At 54.1% G+C, this 19,082-nt stretch overlaps 13 protein-coding genes across 24 annotated transcripts; 6 read left to right on the forward strand and 7 right to left on the reverse strand.

The window, feature by feature from the left end:
* Positions 1-7: 7 nt before the first annotated feature.
* Positions 8-1,228, forward strand: KVP17_001293 (uncharacterized protein; the record flags this gene model as incomplete). The annotated part of the gene is made up of 1 exon (XM_068516580.1): positions 8-1,228. One exon carries the CDS (start codon positions 8-10, stop codon positions 1,226-1,228), a length of 1,221 nt encoding a protein of 406 aa, XP_068374342.1.
* An 80-nt stretch (positions 1,229-1,308) lies between these two features.
* KVP17_001283 (uncharacterized protein) lies at positions 1,309-2,002 on the reverse strand (the record flags this gene model as incomplete). The annotated part of the gene is made up of 2 exons (XM_068516562.1): positions 1,309-1,952; positions 1,981-2,002. 2 exons carry the CDS (start codon positions 2,000-2,002, stop codon positions 1,309-1,311), a joined length of 666 nt encoding a protein of 221 aa, XP_068374324.1.
* A 14-nt stretch (positions 2,003-2,016) lies between these two features.
* Positions 2,017-2,808, forward strand: KVP17_001300 (uncharacterized protein; the record flags this gene model as incomplete). Of its 2 annotated transcripts, none has more annotated exons than XM_068516588.1 (1): positions 2,017-2,808. In XM_068516588.1, one exon carries the CDS (start codon positions 2,017-2,019, stop codon positions 2,806-2,808), a length of 792 nt encoding a protein of 263 aa, XP_068374350.1. The 2 variants fall into 2 exon arrangements, with proteins under 2 accessions (XP_068374350.1, XP_068374351.1); XM_068516589.1 differs by having other exon boundaries at positions 2,050-2,808.
* Positions 2,809-2,898: 90 nt separating this feature from the next.
* Positions 2,899-3,345, forward strand: KVP17_001286 (uncharacterized protein; the record flags this gene model as incomplete). The annotated part of the gene is made up of 1 exon (XM_068516567.1): positions 2,899-3,345. One exon carries the CDS (start codon positions 2,899-2,901, stop codon positions 3,343-3,345), a length of 447 nt encoding a protein of 148 aa, XP_068374329.1.
* A 4-nt stretch (positions 3,346-3,349) lies between these two features.
* KVP17_001290 (uncharacterized protein) lies at positions 3,350-4,769 on the reverse strand (the record flags this gene model as incomplete). Of its 4 annotated transcripts, XM_068516575.1 has the most annotated exons (5): positions 3,350-3,667; positions 3,698-3,775; positions 3,802-3,994; positions 4,023-4,163; positions 4,192-4,769. In XM_068516575.1, the coding sequence occupies 5 exons, from the start codon at positions 4,767-4,769 to the stop codon at positions 3,350-3,352; spliced, it is 1,308 nt and encodes a 435-aa protein (XP_068374337.1). The 4 variants fall into 4 exon arrangements, with proteins under 4 accessions (XP_068374337.1, XP_068374338.1, XP_068374336.1 ...); XM_068516576.1 differs by lacking the exons at positions 3,698-3,775; positions 3,802-3,994; positions 4,023-4,163; positions 4,192-4,769 and having other exon boundaries at positions 3,350-3,568; XM_068516574.1 differs by lacking the exons at positions 3,350-3,667; positions 4,023-4,163; positions 4,192-4,769 and having other exon boundaries at positions 3,730-3,933.
* A 65-nt stretch (positions 4,770-4,834) lies between these two features.
* KVP17_001268 (uncharacterized protein) lies at positions 4,835-5,612 on the reverse strand (the record flags this gene model as incomplete). Its single annotated transcript, XM_068516534.1, has 2 exons — positions 4,835-5,442; positions 5,471-5,612. The coding sequence occupies 2 exons, from the start codon at positions 5,610-5,612 to the stop codon at positions 4,835-4,837; spliced, it is 750 nt and encodes a 249-aa protein (XP_068374297.1).
* A 24-nt stretch (positions 5,613-5,636) lies between these two features.
* KVP17_001287 (uncharacterized protein) lies at positions 5,637-6,989 on the forward strand (the record flags this gene model as incomplete). Of its 2 annotated transcripts, none has more annotated exons than XM_068516569.1 (1): positions 5,637-6,989. In XM_068516569.1, one exon carries the CDS (start codon positions 5,637-5,639, stop codon positions 6,987-6,989), a length of 1,353 nt encoding a protein of 450 aa, XP_068374331.1. The 2 variants fall into 2 exon arrangements, with proteins under 2 accessions (XP_068374331.1, XP_068374330.1); XM_068516568.1 differs by having other exon boundaries at positions 5,973-6,989.
* A 27-nt stretch (positions 6,990-7,016) lies between these two features.
* On the reverse strand, positions 7,017-9,273 carry KVP17_001281 (uncharacterized protein; the record flags this gene model as incomplete). 3 transcript variants are annotated; one of them, XM_068516559.1, is made up of 3 exons in its annotated part: positions 7,017-7,755; positions 7,784-8,113; positions 8,141-9,273. In XM_068516559.1, the coding sequence occupies 3 exons, from the start codon at positions 9,271-9,273 to the stop codon at positions 7,017-7,019; spliced, it is 2,202 nt and encodes a 733-aa protein (XP_068374321.1). The 3 variants fall into 3 exon arrangements, with proteins under 3 accessions (XP_068374321.1, XP_068374320.1, XP_068374322.1); XM_068516558.1 differs by lacking the exons at positions 7,017-7,755; positions 8,141-9,273 and having other exon boundaries at positions 7,780-8,088; XM_068516560.1 differs by lacking the exons at positions 7,017-7,755; positions 7,784-8,113 and having other exon boundaries at positions 8,137-9,273.
* A 56-nt stretch (positions 9,274-9,329) lies between these two features.
* On the reverse strand, positions 9,330-12,224 carry KVP17_001301 (uncharacterized protein; the record flags this gene model as incomplete). Of its 3 annotated transcripts, XM_068516591.1 has the most annotated exons (5): positions 9,330-10,462; positions 10,489-10,589; positions 10,627-11,572; positions 11,600-12,134; positions 12,174-12,224. In XM_068516591.1, 5 exons carry the CDS (start codon positions 12,222-12,224, stop codon positions 9,330-9,332), a joined length of 2,766 nt encoding a protein of 921 aa, XP_068374353.1.
* A 95-nt stretch (positions 12,225-12,319) lies between these two features.
* Positions 12,320-13,076, forward strand: KVP17_001280 (uncharacterized protein; the record flags this gene model as incomplete). 2 transcript variants are annotated; one of them, XM_068516556.1, is made up of 4 exons in its annotated part: positions 12,320-12,364; positions 12,393-12,510; positions 12,540-12,909; positions 12,947-13,076. In XM_068516556.1, 4 exons carry the CDS (start codon positions 12,320-12,322, stop codon positions 13,074-13,076), a joined length of 663 nt encoding a protein of 220 aa, XP_068374318.1. The 2 variants fall into 2 exon arrangements, with proteins under 2 accessions (XP_068374318.1, XP_068374319.1); XM_068516557.1 differs by lacking the exons at positions 12,320-12,364; positions 12,393-12,510; positions 12,947-13,076 and having other exon boundaries at positions 12,668-12,913.
* Positions 13,077-13,211: 135 nt separating this feature from the next.
* Positions 13,212-13,904, reverse strand: KVP17_001288 (uncharacterized protein; the record flags this gene model as incomplete). The annotated part of the gene is made up of 1 exon (XM_068516570.1): positions 13,212-13,904. The coding sequence occupies one exon, from the start codon at positions 13,902-13,904 to the stop codon at positions 13,212-13,214; it is 693 nt and encodes a 230-aa protein (XP_068374332.1).
* A 111-nt stretch (positions 13,905-14,015) lies between these two features.
* KVP17_001304 (uncharacterized protein) lies at positions 14,016-15,193 on the reverse strand (the record flags this gene model as incomplete). Its single annotated transcript, XM_068516596.1, has 2 exons — positions 14,016-14,461; positions 14,494-15,193. 2 exons carry the CDS (start codon positions 15,191-15,193, stop codon positions 14,016-14,018), a joined length of 1,146 nt encoding a protein of 381 aa, XP_068374358.1.
* A 192-nt stretch (positions 15,194-15,385) lies between these two features.
* On the forward strand, positions 15,386-18,889 carry KVP17_001277 (uncharacterized protein; the record flags this gene model as incomplete). 2 transcript variants are annotated; one of them, XM_068516550.1, is made up of 6 exons in its annotated part: positions 15,386-15,431; positions 15,459-15,549; positions 15,576-16,081; positions 16,121-16,483; positions 16,512-18,071; positions 18,102-18,889. In XM_068516550.1, 6 exons carry the CDS (start codon positions 15,386-15,388, stop codon positions 18,887-18,889), a joined length of 3,354 nt encoding a protein of 1,117 aa, XP_068374312.1. The 2 variants fall into 2 exon arrangements, with proteins under 2 accessions (XP_068374312.1, XP_068374313.1); XM_068516551.1 differs by lacking the exons at positions 15,386-15,431; positions 15,459-15,549; positions 15,576-16,081; positions 16,121-16,483 and having other exon boundaries at positions 16,532-18,889.
* Between the last annotated feature and the right edge of the window lie 193 nt (positions 18,890-19,082).

Here is a 19,082-nt window from a genome sequence, read left to right on the forward strand (position 1 = left end):
ACTGAAAATGCTGATTAAGATGGCACGATTCCGGCCAGTGGCTCGCATGCCCGAAGATATGATGTCCACTGCGGAGGCGGTGGACATCAACGCATACAAAGCGCAGAAGGCGGCACTCGGGATTGACTCTGACAGCGACACGTCCAGTGCTCATAATGCTGATGATGTGGGGGAGAACGTATCCGAGCCTACTAAGATATCGGAGGCAGAGTTTTACCGCCAAGTGGAAAGTTTTTGCGCCGCTCCGGCCACGATAATAACAGCTCCGTCGGCGGAAACTCAGCGCGCGAGGGGGCGCGCTGTGCAGCTGCAGCTTGACGCCATGTCTGCTTTGCTGGAAAGCAACATTAGCATACATCATCCTTTCTGCGAGGTGAACTCCTTACCTTCTCGCCCCGTGTTTCAAGTGTTGGCTCGGGACATTTCGAAGAAGGGAGCCAAGCAGGCCGAGCAGATAGGGAGCCTGGTACACAAGCTTGAACGTCGGATCCTCACACTCATGGTCCGATTGCGAAGGGTCCAGCGATCTCTCGTTAGCCGGCAGCCCGAGGTGCTAGCCGTCGTGGCCGCGCAGGACAACAGCGACTTCATGGGCTTCTCGCCTAATGACCCGGAGAGTCCTGAGGCGCGCTTGGAGCGACACGCCAGGTGGCAGGCGTCAAGCAGAGAACAGGCTACGTGGGATGAGGTTGACGCGGTGCCGAAGCGAGTATCTGTGTGGTGCGTTCAAGCGCTGGACAAGGCGAAGACAGAGAAGGAGGTGGTAGTTAATCAGTCGTCGTTCAAGGCGCTGAATCAAAGCTACAAGCTCCAAATCAGACAGGCGGTGTTGGAGAACTACGAAAGGTTCATAATCGAGCGATCCCGTCCCTCGCAGGCACCACCAGTGGTGGGATCCAAGTTAGTGATCCTCAGCGACAACCTGTCAGGGTCGTCTTTTAAACAAGAACTGTACTGTGATGACGCTCTGTACGTCCAGCTTCTCAAGGACGCTGTAAACGGACTTTGTTCCCTTAAACGCAGCCATAGGGCGGTACAGGAGCTCAAGCGCTTTAATGGACTTTCCAAATCCGCGAAGAGAATTGACCACCAACACAGACGTCGTTCCCGAAAGAAGATGGTACCGACAGAGACCATTCCAGCCCTAGACAGCTTCTTGTCGGCTGTGCCTGCCCAAGAGATGGACGAGGACGTGGTGAGATCTCTGATGCTGTCGATTTTCTCATGACATGTGTTACGCACATTAAGATGGTTAGAGAACGTGGTGAGATCTCTGATGCTGTCGATTTTCTCTTAACGATTCATTAGTTACGCACAACATGATGGTTCTGCAGAGGCGTCTTGCTGTTTCAAGTTTATACCGCCCTGTGCCGTTGACCAACCATTGGCAGAGGATGCGAGCTGCACACCAGACTGTGAGCTGGACCTAGGGACTGGCGTCGCCCTCGTACGCTTGTTGTAAATCTCCTGCAGCAAGTGCTCGAAGCAGTGCTTGACGTTGTAGTCCGAGATTGCTGACGTTTCAGCAAACAAAAGGTTGTGCTTCTGTGCAAACTGCACGCCAGTCTCGTAGAGAACCTCACGACCGCTGGGGTCACGGTCCACCAAATCAACCTTGTTCCCCACCAGCATCACGACGATGTCGGGCTCTGCGTTCATGCGTAACTCCTCAAGCCACTGGGAGACCTTTACGAAGGTGTCTTTTTTGGTTACGTCGTAGACAAGCAGAGCTCCTACCGCACGACGATAATGTGCTGATGTGATAGATCTGTACCGCTCCTGTCCCGCTGTATCCCAGATCTGGGCCCTGACGGTGCCACCAACAGCCAGAGGAACGGTTCTTGTCGCGAACTCTACACCAATAGTAGCAGATGGCGTCTTTGGCAACGTGCCCTTAATATACCTAGAGAGCAAGTGAGTCTTGCCCACGGTCGCCTCTCCAACAAGGATAACTGTGTGAGGGGCAGTCTCGAGACTCACTTTTATAGGACAACTCCGACATCGAAAATTCGAATAATGCGCTCACTTGGTTTCATTGGAGGCGGCAAGATGTGTCAGGCCTTGGCGAAAGGTTTCGTGGCTGCCGGTCTCTATAAGGCTTCTGACATCCTCGTGTCGGATCCCATCACAGGGGCGGAACTCACTGCTTTTGGATTCGATCACACCACTGACAATGGAGCAGTGCTTGACCGTGATGTTGTTTTTCTTGCAGTGAAGCCTCAGTACGTCCACGAGGCGCTGCGCTCGCTCGTGGTGAGCAAACCCCTGCTTATCGTTTCGATCGTGATGGGACTCTCAGTCGCGGAGATAAGAAGTTTGTTCGGAAACAACGACCTTGTACGGGTGGTACGTACGATGCCCAACACGCCTGCGCTTGTCAACTGCTCGGCCTCTGCGTTCGCGGCGTCGGAAAACGCTAGCCCCGAAGACGTCGCCTTTGTGAAAACCCTGTTGCAGAGTGTGGGAATCGCACACAGCATTCCCGAGCGACTCATCGATGCAGCCACGGGAGTGTCGGGGTCTGGTCCCGCATGGGTTTATACGGTGATTGAGGCGATGGCCGACGCTGGCGTCATCCATGGACTCCCCCGAGATATCTCTGTTCAGCTGGCTGCCCAAACAGTCAAAGGCGCCGCCGAGATGGTTTTATCCACCGGCCGCCATACAGCGCAGCTCAGAGACGACGTCTGCAGCCCCGGAGGCAGCACCATCGCCGGAGTCCAGGCCTATGAAGAGAAGGGCTTGCGGTCGGCAGTCATGGCGGCCTGCAGCGCCTCAACGCTCAAGGCAAAGTCTATGTCGCCGTGAACTGCGTGTGTAGTAAACAAATGTGCACGACAACTATTTGACAAAAGCGATCTGCGCATTGTGTGCATTAATGTCACACAAAAAGTATCTATGGTTAGCGTGTGGTGTGACGTAAACCGAAGATGCTATCGTGTACAGTGGTCAACAGGCCAAAAGAATCGTCAGAGTCGATCATTCTCCTTCAACGACAACGGAAAGGAGAAGGCAGCAGAGCAGGCGACGGTATTCGCAGAGAAACTACGGCAAGATGTGAGCCTGCTAGAGTGGAGGCGACCCATGCCTGCGGAATCATCGAACTTTGCCGACCTGCTGGGAAGCACTAAGGATTTCGTTAACAGCTCAGACGGCCGGTCCACAGCACATGACGACTCTGATGTGTCGTGGACTCTACGATCCGCCAGGTTAGGGCTTCTTGCAGTCCTCTCGGCCATAGACAAGCCCACTGTTTCGCCCAGCACGCTGGAAATCTGCCGCGGCCAGCTTTTCGGAGTCGCGCACCTATTGGAGGAGCTGTCTCGGGGCTCCCTGAACCAATGATATGCTAGCACGCATTTTCACGTTGCACATCCTGAAGAGACGACGCCGTCTCCAGCCGGAGGAGTTGGGAGTTCAGGTACTCAACAAGCTCCGTCTGGCTTTTCTGCCAGGTCTCAAGCTCCTTATTGCGTTGGTGCAACTGGCTTTTGGAAGCCACCTCCATCGAGATATCTTGTTGGAGCTTGGAGTTGTGCCTATAGGCGCGCGCCAGCTCTTCCTTCATGTTCTGAAAACTCTCCTTGTGTCCTTTTAGGATAATCTCAGACTCAGTTACCTTCCCGCACTTCTCTCTTAACTTCGTCTTTAACTCTCGATTGTGTTGCTGGAATAAGCATTACAGCGCCTATCTCACCTTCAGTTGCAAGCAGACACTCCTAGACTGGGTCAACTCTGAGTGCAGCGCCTCAAATCGACTCGCGACTGCGGAAGGCTGTGAATAACTCCGTGATTGCTCACCTCCATACGCTGATCGTATACTCCAGACCCGTCCCCAATAAGGGCAGTAATCGCTCTCAGCTGGTGGTCCTTTTCCTCCAGCTTCTTCGAGACGGCTTCCATCTGACCCAGCAGGCTGTTGTTGGCGGCCATCTTCTGTTCGCAGGTCGCGACCTCTGCCAGCAAGTCATCCCGCTCTGCGGTGACCTTGAGGCTGCGTTGTCGCTACCTAAAAACCTCACAGGGTTTGGTCGCGAGCCCGGAGCTGTGACTGCACTGACTCCAGCTGGCACTGGAAGGTTTGTTGTGTGGTGACGAGCTGCTCCTTCGTCGTCTGCTCGGACGTTGATGACTCTTGTTGCATTTCCCTGATGATCCTTTCACTGCGTTGCTTGCTGGCGAGGCCCCTACTGTTTTTCCCGGGCCTCCTTGAGACAGCCTTCCAGCACGGCCGCATCGTTAAGTGCCGTGTCGCGCGTCTCGTTGGCATCCTCCAGCTGTCGCTGTAGTACAGTGCAAGCCGACTTTAGTTGGATCATCTTGGCTGCTAAGTGCTTCCGCAGAACGGGCTCGTCGGCCCGATGCAGTTTAAGCACCAGATGCGTCAGTTCTCGGAACTGATTCCGTTCGAGGATTTGGAGCTGGGCGTCCATACCGTGAAGGGAGGCATGAGCCGCTAGTCTTCCGTCGATACAGGACCGTAGCATCTCAACAAGTTTCTTTGGAAAGGATTCGAAGTTAACCAGGAGGCGTTGATTCTCCTTCATGTCGCTGTATACCATGGCGTCCACACTCAGAGAATAGAGCAGGAAGACGTCCTTGTCGTTACTGATGGTCAGCTTGAAGCCGGAGCACAGGTACTCACCACCATTGGCCCTCAGCTCCACAAGCAGAACGCTCTTCTTAGCCGACCCGTCCTCCTCAACAGTGACGGGGACAGTTTCCGAAAAAAGGCATCGACCATCCTGATCGGATGTAAGGTTGGACATGCAATTTAGAAATTCCCGGAAGCGAGTTTAAATGAATTAACTGCGAAAAAAAGATAATTGGTGGTTCATCGCGCCCTCGGACCTAAAAACTGATACTGGACAGACCCGTTCTCCGACTCCGTCTTCCGTACGCGCCGGTGATTGCGTTTCCAGCCCATGAGTTCGGACTTCAGCTTCAGTTGTCGCTGGACCGTCGACACGGTGGACAGGCGGGAATCGATGGTTTCGGCCCTTTGGTTCTCTGCTTCCATGTGTTGTAGTGCCGCCATTTCAAGATCTTGCTGCTCTGCGTCGGCTCGGTCGTTTGGAAGGGAGGAGCCCTGCTCTAATCGTCGCCGTCGTCGAATCCGATTCACGAGATCATCCAGGTCATCACCCTCCAGCTCGGACTCCGAAGATGGTTCTTCGTCCACATCAGAGAAGACAATGTGAGTAGTCGGCCCCGGCGTTGCCAAATTCCCCCGAATTCGCTGTCGCTGCGCCAGAAGAGTGTTTCGCTTGGCGTCGACGAACTTCGCGTCGGCTACAGCAGCCCAGGCCACCTTGTCGTGGGAATCTTTGTTGTTGAAGACGTCCTCGCGGAGGCGCATCTTTCCGTTGATGAGGACCCGGGCATCCATCTGGGGCGTGTACTCGTCAGGGTTAGCGAAGTACGCCTGCTCTCGGAGCTTACCTGAGTGAAACTGTTAGTTGTGACCTACCAATGCGCGCTTGCTCTTTCTTGTAGTGGTCAGTTCGTTGCTTGTAGTCGCGCTTCTTCTCTAGAAGCTTCCCCTTTAGGAAGCTAGGTGCTCGCCTCTCCTGAAATGTCTTGGTCCGAAGGAGATTGCTGCCACGACCCATTATTCGTCTATTCCGGCAATTCGGATGATCTCCTACAGATTTCTCCACGAAACAGCCGCAAGCGATCGTACTGTCGGTGTTCCTGGTGTCAGCGCCGTCACCCTCTCTGAACTGAAGAACCTCATAGCTCGACAGGATGGACTGGATGCCAAGCTCTTTCGGTTCATCGACCTCGTCATCTTCGAAAATGGGGTGCAGCTAGACGAAGGCCAGTCTGTGTCGGTCGGGTCCAGTGTGGTGGTGGAGCGTCGACGGCTCAAGGACGTGGGCACGATCATCCAGTCAGCGCAGATGGAGCTGCAGACTACGTCTGGCACGTCAGAGTTTGGCAAAGTCGTGCCTTCTGAGTGCCTCTGTGTAATGTGTAGCCACCCCTTATCGGACCCGGTAATCATCAGATGCACGAATTTATCACTGAAGCTGTGTAGAGGGGCATCTGTATGTCGCGGGTGCGTTGATGCACACTTCACTGCTCAGGCACAAGCAACCGACTACGACGGTGTGCAGAGGTGTCCTTTGTGTGCGGCGCGCGTGCGGAACGTCATTGCAAACAAGGCCCTCGCGAAAATACTGGAGAGCATGGACTTTGCTACATATCAACTCCCCAAGGAGGAGACGAAAGAAGGAGTCGTTAAGTCGGAAAACGGCATTCAAGTTCCGGTGCTGCCAGATGCCTCCTATGCCGTCGTTGTTGAGGAGGTTTGCTTGGACCCGATGAAGGCGACAGAGTACGTCCTAACGGAGGAGGACGTATCCTTGTTGAAATCTATGGAGGCCGTCTCATTGGTCATTCCGTTTTTCCCGACCAGCGCCGACTTAGCACCAGTGCTGCAGTCTGGGCTCGTCACGCTGCAGTGCCGATTTCTCGAGCATCGGGTGTCGGTCAAGGGACCTGCATTCCTTTTGCCGATGACTGTAACAGGCGGGAAGACCTCGTTTTCTATTGCTGGCCTTTGCAAGGCTGCACTCACTTTGGAACCCAATCAATATCAGCTCACCTGGGTAGAACGTTATACCCCCCCAGTAATGCTACCAATCAGATCCCAGCCATTTGTAGGGATTCTGACGCCGCTTTTCGGCGGTACAACCGTGCAGGTGGCCGACGTGGACCCTGAACTGCTCTCTGCGGTTCTCAGCAAAATCCGATCCAGTCAAGCCTCTACCGCATCTGCACCTATTGACTTTGACGCCTACGAAGAGGCCATCCCTCCTCCTCCGCCTAGCTCCCCGCCCAGTCACATCACGCGACAAGTTGAATTGGGGAACGACGAGCAACCCTACGCGCTTTACGTAGCGGGGCATGTGCCGTTCCTGTCACGGGAGGAGTTTGAGGTGGTGAAGGCGCTTCAGCTGGCCACCAAAGGTGTTGAAGGTTAGGAGTTCATGCGCCATATGAAGCATAGGTCATCGGTGGCTATCGATTGGCGTGACACCACTGTATTCCGGCGTAATTCCGGTGTACAAGAAGTCCAAGGTCTCGAGAGGTGACAAGTCTTCCGCACTGAGGAGACCATGCTCGAACATTTTGGGCAGTACTCTTGGTTGTCGTCTTTTTCCTTTCCGTGCAATCTTTTCAATCTTTTCAGGCTTAGATCGGTACTTAGATCGTTGCAACAGATCCTCTGGGCTTTTTACCGAAGTACGAGGTCGCACGACTGCGCGGTCGCAGCCCAGCGGCTCGTGCTCTGCGTTGCAGGAAGGGTGCAGCGTTTCCAGCGTTCTTTTGCGTCTGCGTGCTGTATTGAGAGTTGTTTCGGAACGTCGAGGTGTGTCCAGGGTTTTGCGTTCGGAACGTCGAGGTGTGTTCAGAGTTCTTCGTTCGGAACGTCGAGGTGTGTTCAGGGTTTTGCGTTCGGAAGCCCGAGCTGTCCTCGGACCTGCCACAGATATTCCATCTAGAGCTTCGTCTGATCCGAATGTAGAGGTTCCGCTGGTGGAAGTTGATGAAGACTCAGACTCCTGACCTTCGTAGGCTGCTTGTTGCATGACACGCAACAACGCGTGTGCATGGGCTTGTCGCTGAGCGAAAATGTAGTCGGGGACTGGTTTCAGTTTCCTACGCCTAGGGTCTCTCTTTCCCGCTCGAATCCAGGATTCAACGAAAGAGAGCTGCTCCGTAAAGATATACGAATTGTACTTTGACCTTTGTGTGAAATCGGCCATACACTCACTTCTGTTGGTTGTCTTTGTCTGCATCTTTGGAAACGTCCCTATTCGCGAACAGTTTCGGGTCCGGGAGGAGCACTCCGTCCGGATAGAGACGTACTATCGTAGGCGGGAAGTAGGCATGAGTCGGCCTCCCAAGATCAAGGGTGTCATCAATGCGAAAGAGATTTTTCTCACCTATCCGATAGGACTCTAGACGGCCCCGAGGTATGGCATTAAGTTTGACCACCCACTCTGGTACGGAGCCCATAGGGTTTAACAGTAAGCCACTGACGTCTTGTTGAAGGAGGAGCCGGCGTCTGAACTCCATGCGGTCCACGTACTCAGGAATGGGTCTGTTGTCGCTATCTCCGAATGCTCACCGAACGAACTTGGCATCCGTTTCGCTGCCGACGCTCGACTCCAATTCAGGCTTGGATCTGGCAACCGAGACGGTCGAGCGTACTTCAGACCTGATTCCAGACCTGGATCCCGATTTAATACCATCCAGCGTCCCCGATTGTATCGGAGTTGAGGAAACTCCCGACCTCTTGTCCTTGGCAACGCCCGCAAGGGAACTCCCAGACACAGCAACAGACCTGGAGCCGCTTTTGCTGACCAATTCCGGACCTGCTCTGGAGCCGCTTTTGCTGGCCAATTCCGGAGCCGCCATGGAGCCGCTTTTGCTGACCAATTCCGGAGCTGCTCTGGAGCCGAAGCCACGGCGGGGTGTTTGAAGGCCTGTCGTCTGTACTGCTGACGGCCCGTCGGTCGACCCGCTCAGACTGCTCTGAGGCTGGGGTATGTGCATCAGAATTTGGTACTGCCGGGGTTGAAAGAGTTCATCTGGGCGGCGCAGAGTCCACTCTGACAGATTCTTCTTCATCAATTTCCTTTCCCAGTACGCTGCTGGCACCGCCTCTTTATCTCCACGACGTGTTTTGACTGAGAACACGGACTTTCCATCCGATTCCATATGGCTAAGTCTACGTTCAGCCTCCTCTTCGATGCTCAGTGACCGCGGCATCATGAAACTATCAGTCGTCTCCTCTCCGAACTCGGGAGGCCTCACCGCAGTGTGCGATGACGAGTCAGACACGGGAGCCTGTGGATCCAACCTCACGTCCACGACAGGCGCGGCGGAGGTCGATGAGCCCTCTACCTTTGAGGTAGCCGCCTCCTCTATCTTCGACGTAGCTACCTCTTCTATCATAGAGGTGGCCTCATCCTCTATCTTCGAGGTCGCCACCTCTTCTATCTTGGAGGTCGCCACCTCCTCGTGGCTCGGTGTCACAAACTCAGAGGCGACTTGAGAGAGGACCGTATCCCCCTTCTCATGGTCGCTCAGTGCTGCTTTGGACGAGGACGAGTCCGACAACTGTTTGTCGACCTCTTCCTCCCCCTCATGAGCCGCCATGACCTTCTCAACAAGTTCGTCATGATTGAAGAGCGAATCTGACGGCTCTATGACATCTGCTTCATCATGCTGTGCTCCCAAGGGGTTCGATCGTATCATTTGAGAGATTTCGTGAGACTCATATGGACTAATGGTTTAATAATGTTGGGTCAGCTTCACGCCTCTAGGAGTTTGCAAAAGGCCGCCCTAACTTCAGGCACGCCACACCTTATTGCCAACTTCATCACGATGCCGTGAGAGTCAGTGGAGCCCACCACCGCCTTCAGCAGAACCTTCTCATCAGTCCCCACGACGCAGCCTGCCAGCGACACAGACGTCATCGCCGCCGTGGGGTCGACGATGTCGGAGAGGTCGCAAGGGGCCAGCTGGACGGTGTGAATGAGGTTGGTCACAGCTTCTTGCAAACTGCTGAACTGCTGTCCAAACGACAGCTTCAAGGTCTCTTCGGGATAATTCTCCGCCTCTTTCCACGCGCTTCTGAACACCCCGGGCCTAAAAGGAGTGCTGGCGATGAAGTCAGTAACGTTGAGGCGGAATGGGTTCACGGGGAAGTCGTCCTCGAACTCGTCATTCGGCTCTATCACAGTGTAGGTCAGAGAGCACCGCAGCGAGACTTCGACGAGTGGTCCCTCCGACAATCGAAGCAATGCGAAACACGACACGGCCGAGTCGAATCCACAATCACGGACGGCAGGTACGGCGCCGACTACGGCGATGGAATCTGTGGGGGTTCGCTGCACGGTTACATCCGCAGTGATGTTCCGTAAGAGTTGATCTTCCAAGGTGTTGGTGACCTGGAACTCGAGCAAGAGGTAACTACGGTTCTCGAAAAAGTGTTTGAAAACTTGCACCCTGTACTCCGACTCCGCCTCCGTGACATCAACGGGAGGGCCCGTACTCAGCAGGCGCCCCAAAGCCGACACCCCCCCAGGTAGTACTTGATCCAGATTCAGTTCGTCCAACAGCGACACCACTCCAAGCGATTCCTCCACTTCACCGACAGGAAGATGCAGCACAGCAGCAGTGAGCTGTGACGCGGCGTCCTCTGCAGGCGTCGGTTCCGTTTGGGGGGTAGGGAGATCCTCAAGGTTGATGATGCCAAGTGCGTCCAGATCGCCTTGCTCGTAGAGAAGGTTCAAGTGGGCAGCCAGCTTATCCACAGAACACCCAACATCCGTCTCCAGGGCGTCAGCGATGCTGACTGTCGTGGAGGTCTCGTCGGAGTCATGGCGTGAGCAGGTCTGGAGGTAGATGCGTGAGACAGACCGTACCTCGTCATCAACGTCAACTGGAAAGGGTAAGACGAACCTTTACAAGCCCACTCACGTAAGGTGGTCTCGAGGAGGACCAGCAGATCTTCCCTCAGCGAGGGGCACTCATCAGCGACGTTGGCCAACGCAGAGACGGCCGACACTCTGGAAGATATGAATCAGATCGGCGTTAGCCCCTCACCTGACTACAGCATTCTCGAGTATAAGCCTGTTGTAGATGAACCTCACGACTTGACCTGGGTTTTCCAACTGTGGCGCTAATCGTCCAAGATACGATACGATGCGCGCACAGAGAATTGCTGATTCGCAATCTTCGATGAATTCGGAGAGTGCTGCGACAGCGAGGCTGCGACAGGCTGGAATGTCCTCCGAAAGACGCATCAGCGACTCAGCAATGGCAGTCTTCACCTTGGTGCTGCTCTCTTCCCTTAAGTGCGCGGAGAGGAAGTTAAGGATCAAACGTTGCTTGGCAGGGTACTGGACAGCGAGCTCATGGACGACCGCCACAATGTCGGCCTTGAAGGGGTCGCTGACTTCTGTGATCACCGTCTGAATGTGCTTCAGGAGGCGCTCTAAATTAGACTCCTGTGAGGTCTTCAGCAGCGTAAACAGGGCCAACGTTCCAACTGTACGGTTAGAGTCGTTCAACAATCCTTCGATATCCGACACGATAGGCATGACGCACGAGGGTCGGTGTTGTGCAAGTTGACTTATCTTCCGTATGGCAGCGAATTTTGCGGGGGTCTTCGGGTGCGACAACAGGGAGTTCAGCGTTTGAACCACCGTTTTGAGAGAGATAAAATCGCGTAGCTTGCCAGTGGTCTCGCTGGTTTCATCGAGGACTGCCAGATCCACAAGGCACTTCGCAGCCTCCAGTTTAACCATTGCCGAACCGCTCTTCAGTCGGTTCTCCAGGAAGGGGAGGAACTGCTTGTCAACCGCGGAATCATCACGAGCGGATTGCAATATCTTGGCGACGAGTCCAATGAGATAGACCTGAGCAGGGTCCTCCAGCGTCCGCACCAGCCCGACAGAATCCACAAGCAGCTTCATAAGCGCCAAGCGATCAGTCCGTTTCAGGCTGTAGAGCACTGACAGAGCGTGAAACTGAACGGTTGGGTTGGGGTCTGTGGAAGGTCACCCTTTGTCCTTACTGGTCATCCCTTCATTGATTTCGTTGGCCCATCGCTTAACTATATCCGGGTTCGTTCGGAACAATCGATGGGCATAGACCAGAGCTGCTGACCGTACGAATGGATTGCGATCTACCAGCGCGGCCTTGATGTGCCGTTCCATCTGCTGCGCGACAGAAGAGTCGAAGACGAAAGAAAGACAGCGGATCGCGTTGCCCCGGTAGACATCTTTTGGACAGTTCATGTCCTTCACCAGCGACGACGTGATGATGAAAACCTCGCTCTCATCCGTAGGTAGGGTCTTGATCACTAGGAACAACAGTCGCCTCATCAACGCATGATTGCTCTGGAAGAGCTGCGTCAGCGAAAAGAACAGTTGTGTAACCTCAGACTGTGAGAACGTCTGGCCGGTACACAGCAAATACAGGATCTTCACCAGGACTGTGCAGCATTGCCTCTCGTCCGGCTTGGTCTCCTTGAAGCACCGAGTCTCCAGCAGAACGCTTGCAGGATCGGCACTTACGAACTCATTCACAGAAACGGCCTTCGACTCGCGCTGCAAAACGTTTGGCTGGTGTTCTAGAGGGGGACTTACTGTTACTTCGCGCATGACCTGGCCGAGCTTGTGTCGAACCTCCTTGAGCATCGTTTATATTAAGAATTTTCGTTTTCTCCCTCATCTCTCCACACACAACACAACACTCACACTGATGAAGGCCATCCAAATTGAGATTTTCCACGATGGACGTACTGATGCCAAAGAAGGCGGAGCACCGTCAGCGTGCTGTAGGTGACGCCGACGGCGCTCACGCAGCATTGCAACCCGTTGAGCGACGGAGCACTTGAGTATCCAACTTCCCCGGATCATGTGGACTGGTCAGTTCATTTCCCTCAACTAGCGGGGAAGGACGGCAGCGAGCTGTCGTTAAACAGTAGGGAACCGGTCTCCCCAAATATCCAGCGTTCAACTTCCCGACGAAGTACAGCTGCACTGCTGAGCCCGCCTCTCTCAACGGGCGGGAATGCCCACAGGTCACGCGTGTAGACCTGGGCTGCGGCTATGGAGGTCTCACTGTGGCGTTGGCCCAGATGTTTCCGGATGAGCTCGTTCTCGGCATGGAGATCCGCGAGAAGGTCACTGAGTATGTGGGGAAGCGCATTCGCGCTCTTCGAGAGCAGTCTCCAGGCGAGTTTCGCAACTGTTCCGTAATCCGCCAAAACGCAATGAAGTTTCTGCCAAACTACTTCCGAAAAGGTCAACTGAGGAGCCTGTTCTTTTGCTTTCCCGACCCTCACTTCAAAACAAAAAATTGGCGGAGGAGAATAGTGAAGTAAGTCCCTTCTGCGCCTATACGTCATCTGTTTCAGTCGGCCTTTGCTAACCCTCTACTCCTACTGTCTACAAGAGGGTGGCCGAATATATACAATCACTGACGTGCAGGACCTGCATGAATGGATGGTGAGGCGAGGTTGTGGGTCAAACAGGTTTCAAGCATGACGTCGCACCCTCATTTCCGGCAGGTTGTTGTGGACGAGGCCGACCCCCTGGTTGTCGCGGTGCGACTGTCCACCGAAGAGGGAAAGAAGGTTGCGAGGATCCAGGGTGAAACATGGCTCACGATCTTCGAAAAGTTCACTTGTTTTGGTTAAATTGAATGTTGTACGACCCAGTTTGCGGATCCTGCTGCACCTCGAAGTTATCCATGGACAGTCCAACCTTACCAAGAGCCCAATTTCCAAAACCTTTAAGTTTGTCCATCATTTCCGCCTTATCTGCTTCGAATTGTAGGTGAGCTTCGTTGTCCACAAGTTTTTTAACCTCGCGGTGGGATATAGCCACGGCAGGGTCCAAATCTATCGCCTGGTTGAGGTCTTGCTGCGCCTCCACCCACTTTTTCCGCTGCATATGCACTCGCATTCGTCGCAAATAGGCTTTGGAGTAGGAGGGGTTCAACGTGATCGCTTCACCCAAATCAGTTACCGCTCCGTCCATGTCGTCCCTCTGCATGGACACAGCAGCTCTGTTGGCGAAAAGCACCGATGCGAGCTCTCGGTTTGACTCCGGGCAGCAGTCGAGCGCCCCAGAGTACAGACGATAGGCCTCGGTGAAATCGCCAGCCTTGAACAGCTCGTTGGCCTGCAACTTCAGGCTTCCTGCTTCGTCTGTATTCTCTAGAACGTAGCGACCCAGATGGGCGCTGTACACGAGATTCTCTGCCTCGTCGGGGTCGTAGAACTCTTCATTAGTTTCGTTTTCCTCGACTTTCGAAGCGGTTTCTGGCGCTTCAACCGGGATAAGACAGGGGACGCGGGGTTCCAACAACATTAATTCGAATTTCCACTGCAACTTCTGTGGGACGGACTCGAGGGCGTGAGAGCTCCATCCTCAACGGACAGTCAGGAAAACAACCGATCAATTTAAAACGCTGACACTCCGCTAGTAGGGGTTGCTTCGCTGATTCCTCGTCTTGTAGGGCGCGTAGCCGTCGTCATAGGAAGCGGTAGGCGTCAGCGAGCCGCTTTTCGGTGCGATATATGTGTTAGACGGGGCATAGGCGGTGGGCGGAACGTAAGGCGCCACATAAGGCGGGGCGTAATCCGCGGATGTATACGTCGGAGACGGTCCGTAACCCGACGTCGGAGACGGTCCGTAAGCAGACGTCGGAGACGGTCCGTAACCCGACGTTGGCGGAACGTTTCCGTACGCCGTGTTGAAAGGTGGGGCGCTGCTGTAGCCTGCAGCGCTCGAGGGCTGGGTCGAGCTGTAAGGTTGCCCTCCTGTCATGCCTCCTGATGTGTACGTACCGGTAGGAGTCCCGTAGGGTGCCTGTCCTGCAGGTTGACCCTCTTTGGGGTATGGACAGTAGTAGTACGGGTAGCCATCTGTAGGGTTATAAGATACGAGTGTAACCTACAGTATACGTCATGAGTCGTGGAATAGGCTCTCGTAGGTCCGAGGCCCTTTCGAGATTGAATGCTATACGCTAAAATGCCATTGTCCCACTTTTTTCGACTCTCAGCCGGTCTGATGTCCACTTTGTCGTTCGCAGTCACCATGTGTACTCGCGACTGCAACACGGCACGGGCAGCCTCATCCGTTGCAAACACAATGAAACCGAATCCTTTAGCTCTGCCGGTTACGGCATCACGGACGACAGTAGTCTGTTCTACAGGGCCGAACCGCGAAAAGTAACTCTCGAGTGTGGACTCCTCCAACACAGGGTTGATGCCGCCGACGAATATCTTTCTCGCTAAACTGACGCCCTCGTGTTCCATGCGACGGACCTGCACAGGCCGTCCACGAATGGCGTGTCTGTCGTGACGCAGCACGCTGGCCGCGGCCTCCGCCGTCTTCATCTCTACAAATCCGAACCCTCGGTGCCTTTGCGTCCGAGGATCCACAATGATTTTCACGTTGTCCACTTCCCCAAAGTCTCGGAATATATCCTCCAAATCGCGGTCCCATGCGTCTGCCGGGATGCCTCCGACAAAGAACTTGCGCTCATCGATGGTTGAACTTTCCGACGTGGAGACAGGTCTGTTGAGCTGTGCCGGCGCTGATACGACGGCCGTCTGGGAATCGGCACTTGTCGTTTCCTCCCATTGGTGCTCCATTGAGCGAATATTCCTTTATTTTTTCGGATGTCTCTTGCTCATGTGATGTCGTCACGTCAAAACTGATTCGTCACAGATCTGTCGTCTTTCAAACCAAGCTGAGCGTGCCCCTACGCTCTTGGGGACCTTAGTCCGCTCTCAGCGTGTTTAAAAATTCCCTAAATCAGCAATCAGTCACGCAGTTTTTCGACCATGAAGGTCGAGATCAAGCTCTGGTCCCTGCACAACAGATTAGGCCGTGGGTGGAAGTTGGAGCGTCATGCAGACATGCAAACATTCGTGTGTGCTGAGTCAGTTAAGGCCTGCCATGGTGTGTGCCCAGGGATGACTGTTCCGTCCCCAGATTATGCGAGCCGGTGGGTCTGTGATACATAATACACAGTGCTCAAAAAAGGTGGAAGCTATTCTCCCATGGGACAGAAATTGTAGCAATGGATGACAGGACAATTCACACGCTAGTGTTACCTGTATGCGACAGGGAAGACCCCCACCTTCACCCCTGTGCACTGAACAAAATGGTGTCCACTACAGATCTTCACTTGGGCGATCCCTCGCCTCCAACCTTCGTCGATGCCATTCCGGCTTCAATGAGATTCGAGGGAGTGTATGCCTTGACTTCCAGCCAGGAGGTGCACTTTCTACCGCTTAACACTTCTGGCCCGCTTTGTTCGGTCAAGCTCAGTCAACGCTTGGGACATCAAGCTGTGGGCAGCCCCACGTGCCTGTATGAGGTCTGTCCGAACTCGATTGTGGTCGGATGGAACCACTACTACACAGAGCCGTCCCTCTGTGCTGCGGTGATTGACATTCGATCGCACACGAAAGAAACACCACTCTTTCTGGCGGCGTCTTCCCCTATAACGCGTACATGCCTTACAACCGAAAATCGTAAGCCATGAACTCCAACATGTCTTCACCTTTTTCTAGGCGAGTATTGGTATGCTGCATGCTTCACTCCCAACCCCTACGACACCAGACCGGTGACCGTGGCGTTGTGGGATCTGCGAATGACTCCGCATCCTGTGTTCGAAAAGGACTTGGGCACGGACATCCTTGACGCCGTCGTCCGAACCTCGAGTAGACCTGCGGCGATCGTTGCGACGAGAACTCGAGGTGTGAAAGTGGTCAAGGAGGATTATCTCGAGGGGTTACCGTGGTCTAACGCGTGGCAGCCTAAGATTCCGCTGCAGTCCGGCAACTTTACCCTTTCGGACACTGCCCTGACATTAGTCTTCACTGATGCGCAGAGCGTACTTCATTGGGAAACATTTCTCAGGGAGTCAGACCCTTGTAGGCAACCAGGCTCCTTTTTAATCAGATGACGTGGCTTCCACGCGTATGCCAGACAGCCTCGGCGCGTGGGATGACAGGTACTCGATCTCCCCCGACCCCTACCCACTGTGCTACACTCCCACTGCCTTTGGCGAGGGCAACATTTCTTACTCGAGTGCCGCCCCAGACGAGATCCCACTTGTATCTCAGTCAGACGTCTTTGTGCCACGCAGTACAGCTGGCCCGTGGGCAGGTTTGCCTGGCGGAGGTTATAGGGCTCGAAGTGTGCCCCCGAGGCCCAAACCGCCCCCTTCGTTGCAGTACATGCACGCCAGTAGACTCAAGGATCTCGATAACTACAAGGCTAACTACAGAATTCGGGAGGAGGTCAAGGCCATCAGCGCTAGCTTGAAACGTGTAGATACGGACGAACGACCCTCGGATGAGACTCAGACTCGGAGGCCTTTTCCATACAATTTAACACGCTACAAGCGCTACGTAGGGCTGGAGAACGGCACCGGCATGGACTACATCATTCCTACGCTGCAGTTGGTCTACTTTGTTGCTCCTCTACGCGAAGCAATGGTGGAGCACACCTGCGAGACTGAACACTGCATACTATGTGAGCTGGGGTTCCTCTTTCACATGATGAACCTACAATCTGTCGAGGGTCTAGGATACCCGGTGCTTCCTTTGAACTTCGTTCGCACGCTGCGGGAAACTAAGGAGGCTCATGTTCTTGGTCTGTTGCCGGAGACCGATCTTCGAATCGACACGAAACAGCGGAATCCAGACGCGCTCCGTCCCCTCGAGGCCGAAAGGGCAGTCATTCGTTGCGGATTGTTTTTCCAGTTCCTTCTGGACCGTGTACACAAGGAGGCAACCACGGTGTCGGAGCAAGCTGGACTGATCCCTAGTATATTCGGTGCTTCGAGATCAACCACATTAACATGCATTCAGCATCGAGACTCGAGCCAGCAGCAGTCGCAAACTGTCTTCGTATGGAACCTGTCATGGAGCACTGTTCTGTCTCGGCTTCAGAAGTACTCTGACGTGTTTGTGGAGCTTGTGGCGTCGGGAATGTGCGAGTGCATCTTCCTGTCGGCACGGTGCGATTTGTGCAAAGAACCCTCCTCAACACACTCTACTGTGAAGGAGATCGAGTCGCTGCCAAAAGTGTTGGTCATGAATCTGAACTCCACGAAGCCGGCGTCTCATCTGTTCATTCGTCGACCCGGGTTCCTGCCTTTGCGATTCACCATCCTTCCAGACAACTCAGTGGTTCGAGGAGAAGCCACAGGTGGCACCGAGTACGTACTGCAAGCGGTGGCGTTCAACGTAGAAGGAGAGGACAACGGCGTGAGGGAAGGTCATTTGGTGCTGCACGTGAGGTTGCCTAACCGTCCAACCCCTGATGACGACTTTCCATCGTTGCAGTCGTCCGTCGAGACCAGGTGTCCCATGGATATGAGCTGGTTCCAGTTCAATCACTACGTCGTCACTAAGGTGACGGAATCTGACGTGCTGGACTGCGCGCCTCTGTGGAAGTTTCCCGTTTATGTCGTTTACGCCAAAAAGGCATTTGATGTTGTCAAGAGCAGCTTTCGTAGGTGTATTTTTAGGAAAGACATTCCAGGTCCCATGAAGCCCGTGGTTTCGGCTCGCCACATCCTTCATGAAGCCAACTTAGCTGTAAACGCCCACAGGGCCACATTCGTCCCCTTAACTGAGGAGGAAATTTTGAAACTAACAGAGGGCTCCGGTATGACCGTCGCACTGGATGCCGAGTTCGTCGAAATGTCACACGCCAGCACAGCACATGGCGCTGACGGCCTCGACGATGGCGATGACAACGCCGTCTTGTTGCACTCTCTGGCTCGGCTGAGCGTCATTCGTGGCGACGAAGGCGAGCGGTACTCGTTGCCTCTACTGGACCACTTTGTGATTCATCGGCACGCACCGTCGGACTACTTGACCCAGTACTCTGGCTTGGTGCCTGGGGACCTAGAGCCCATTACCAGTCAGCATCACCTGGCAACAAAAAAAGACGTCTACTTGAAACTGCGATTCCTCGTGGACCACGGATGCATTTTCGTGGGACACGGCTTACAACAAGACTTCCGAATCATCAATCTGGTGGTTCCGAAGGAACAAGTGGTTGACACTGTGGATCTCTTCCGCAAACCGGGCGAGCGGCTGGTAAGTCTGAAATTCCTGGCTGCGTTCCTTCTCAAACAGAGCATCCAGACCTACATCCACGATAGCATTGAGGATGCACGAACAGCCCTGGAGCTCTACAGGTTCTACAGGCTCAACACAGAAAAGATGCCTAGAATACTGGAGTCCTTGTACTCTTGCGGGTATGACGTGGGGTGGCTTCCAGACAAGGCCATTGAGCGAGAGTTGCCTAGGTTTGAAGTTTAAGCGGTGCATGCCTCAGCTGTGTTTTTAGACGCGACAGCAACGTGCCTTGTATAGCATTTCTACCTGAAAATAGTTGACGGACAATGGAAAAACGAACAAGGGTGGTCACTATGTGACCGGATTGGAACGACAGATCCGCTTTGGGACCTTCTTAAGCTCCCGCATAGCGGTTTACAGCTTTGGCGCCCTCAGC

Source organism: the organism of the source record quoted next (assembly GCF_019968985.1).
Source record: "MAG: Porospora cf. gigantea B chromosome Unknown PgB_NODE_41_length_56499_cov_120.414, whole genome shotgun sequence".
NCBI classification, from domain to species: domain Eukaryota; phylum Apicomplexa; class Conoidasida; order Eugregarinorida; family Porosporidae; genus Porospora; species Porospora cf. gigantea B.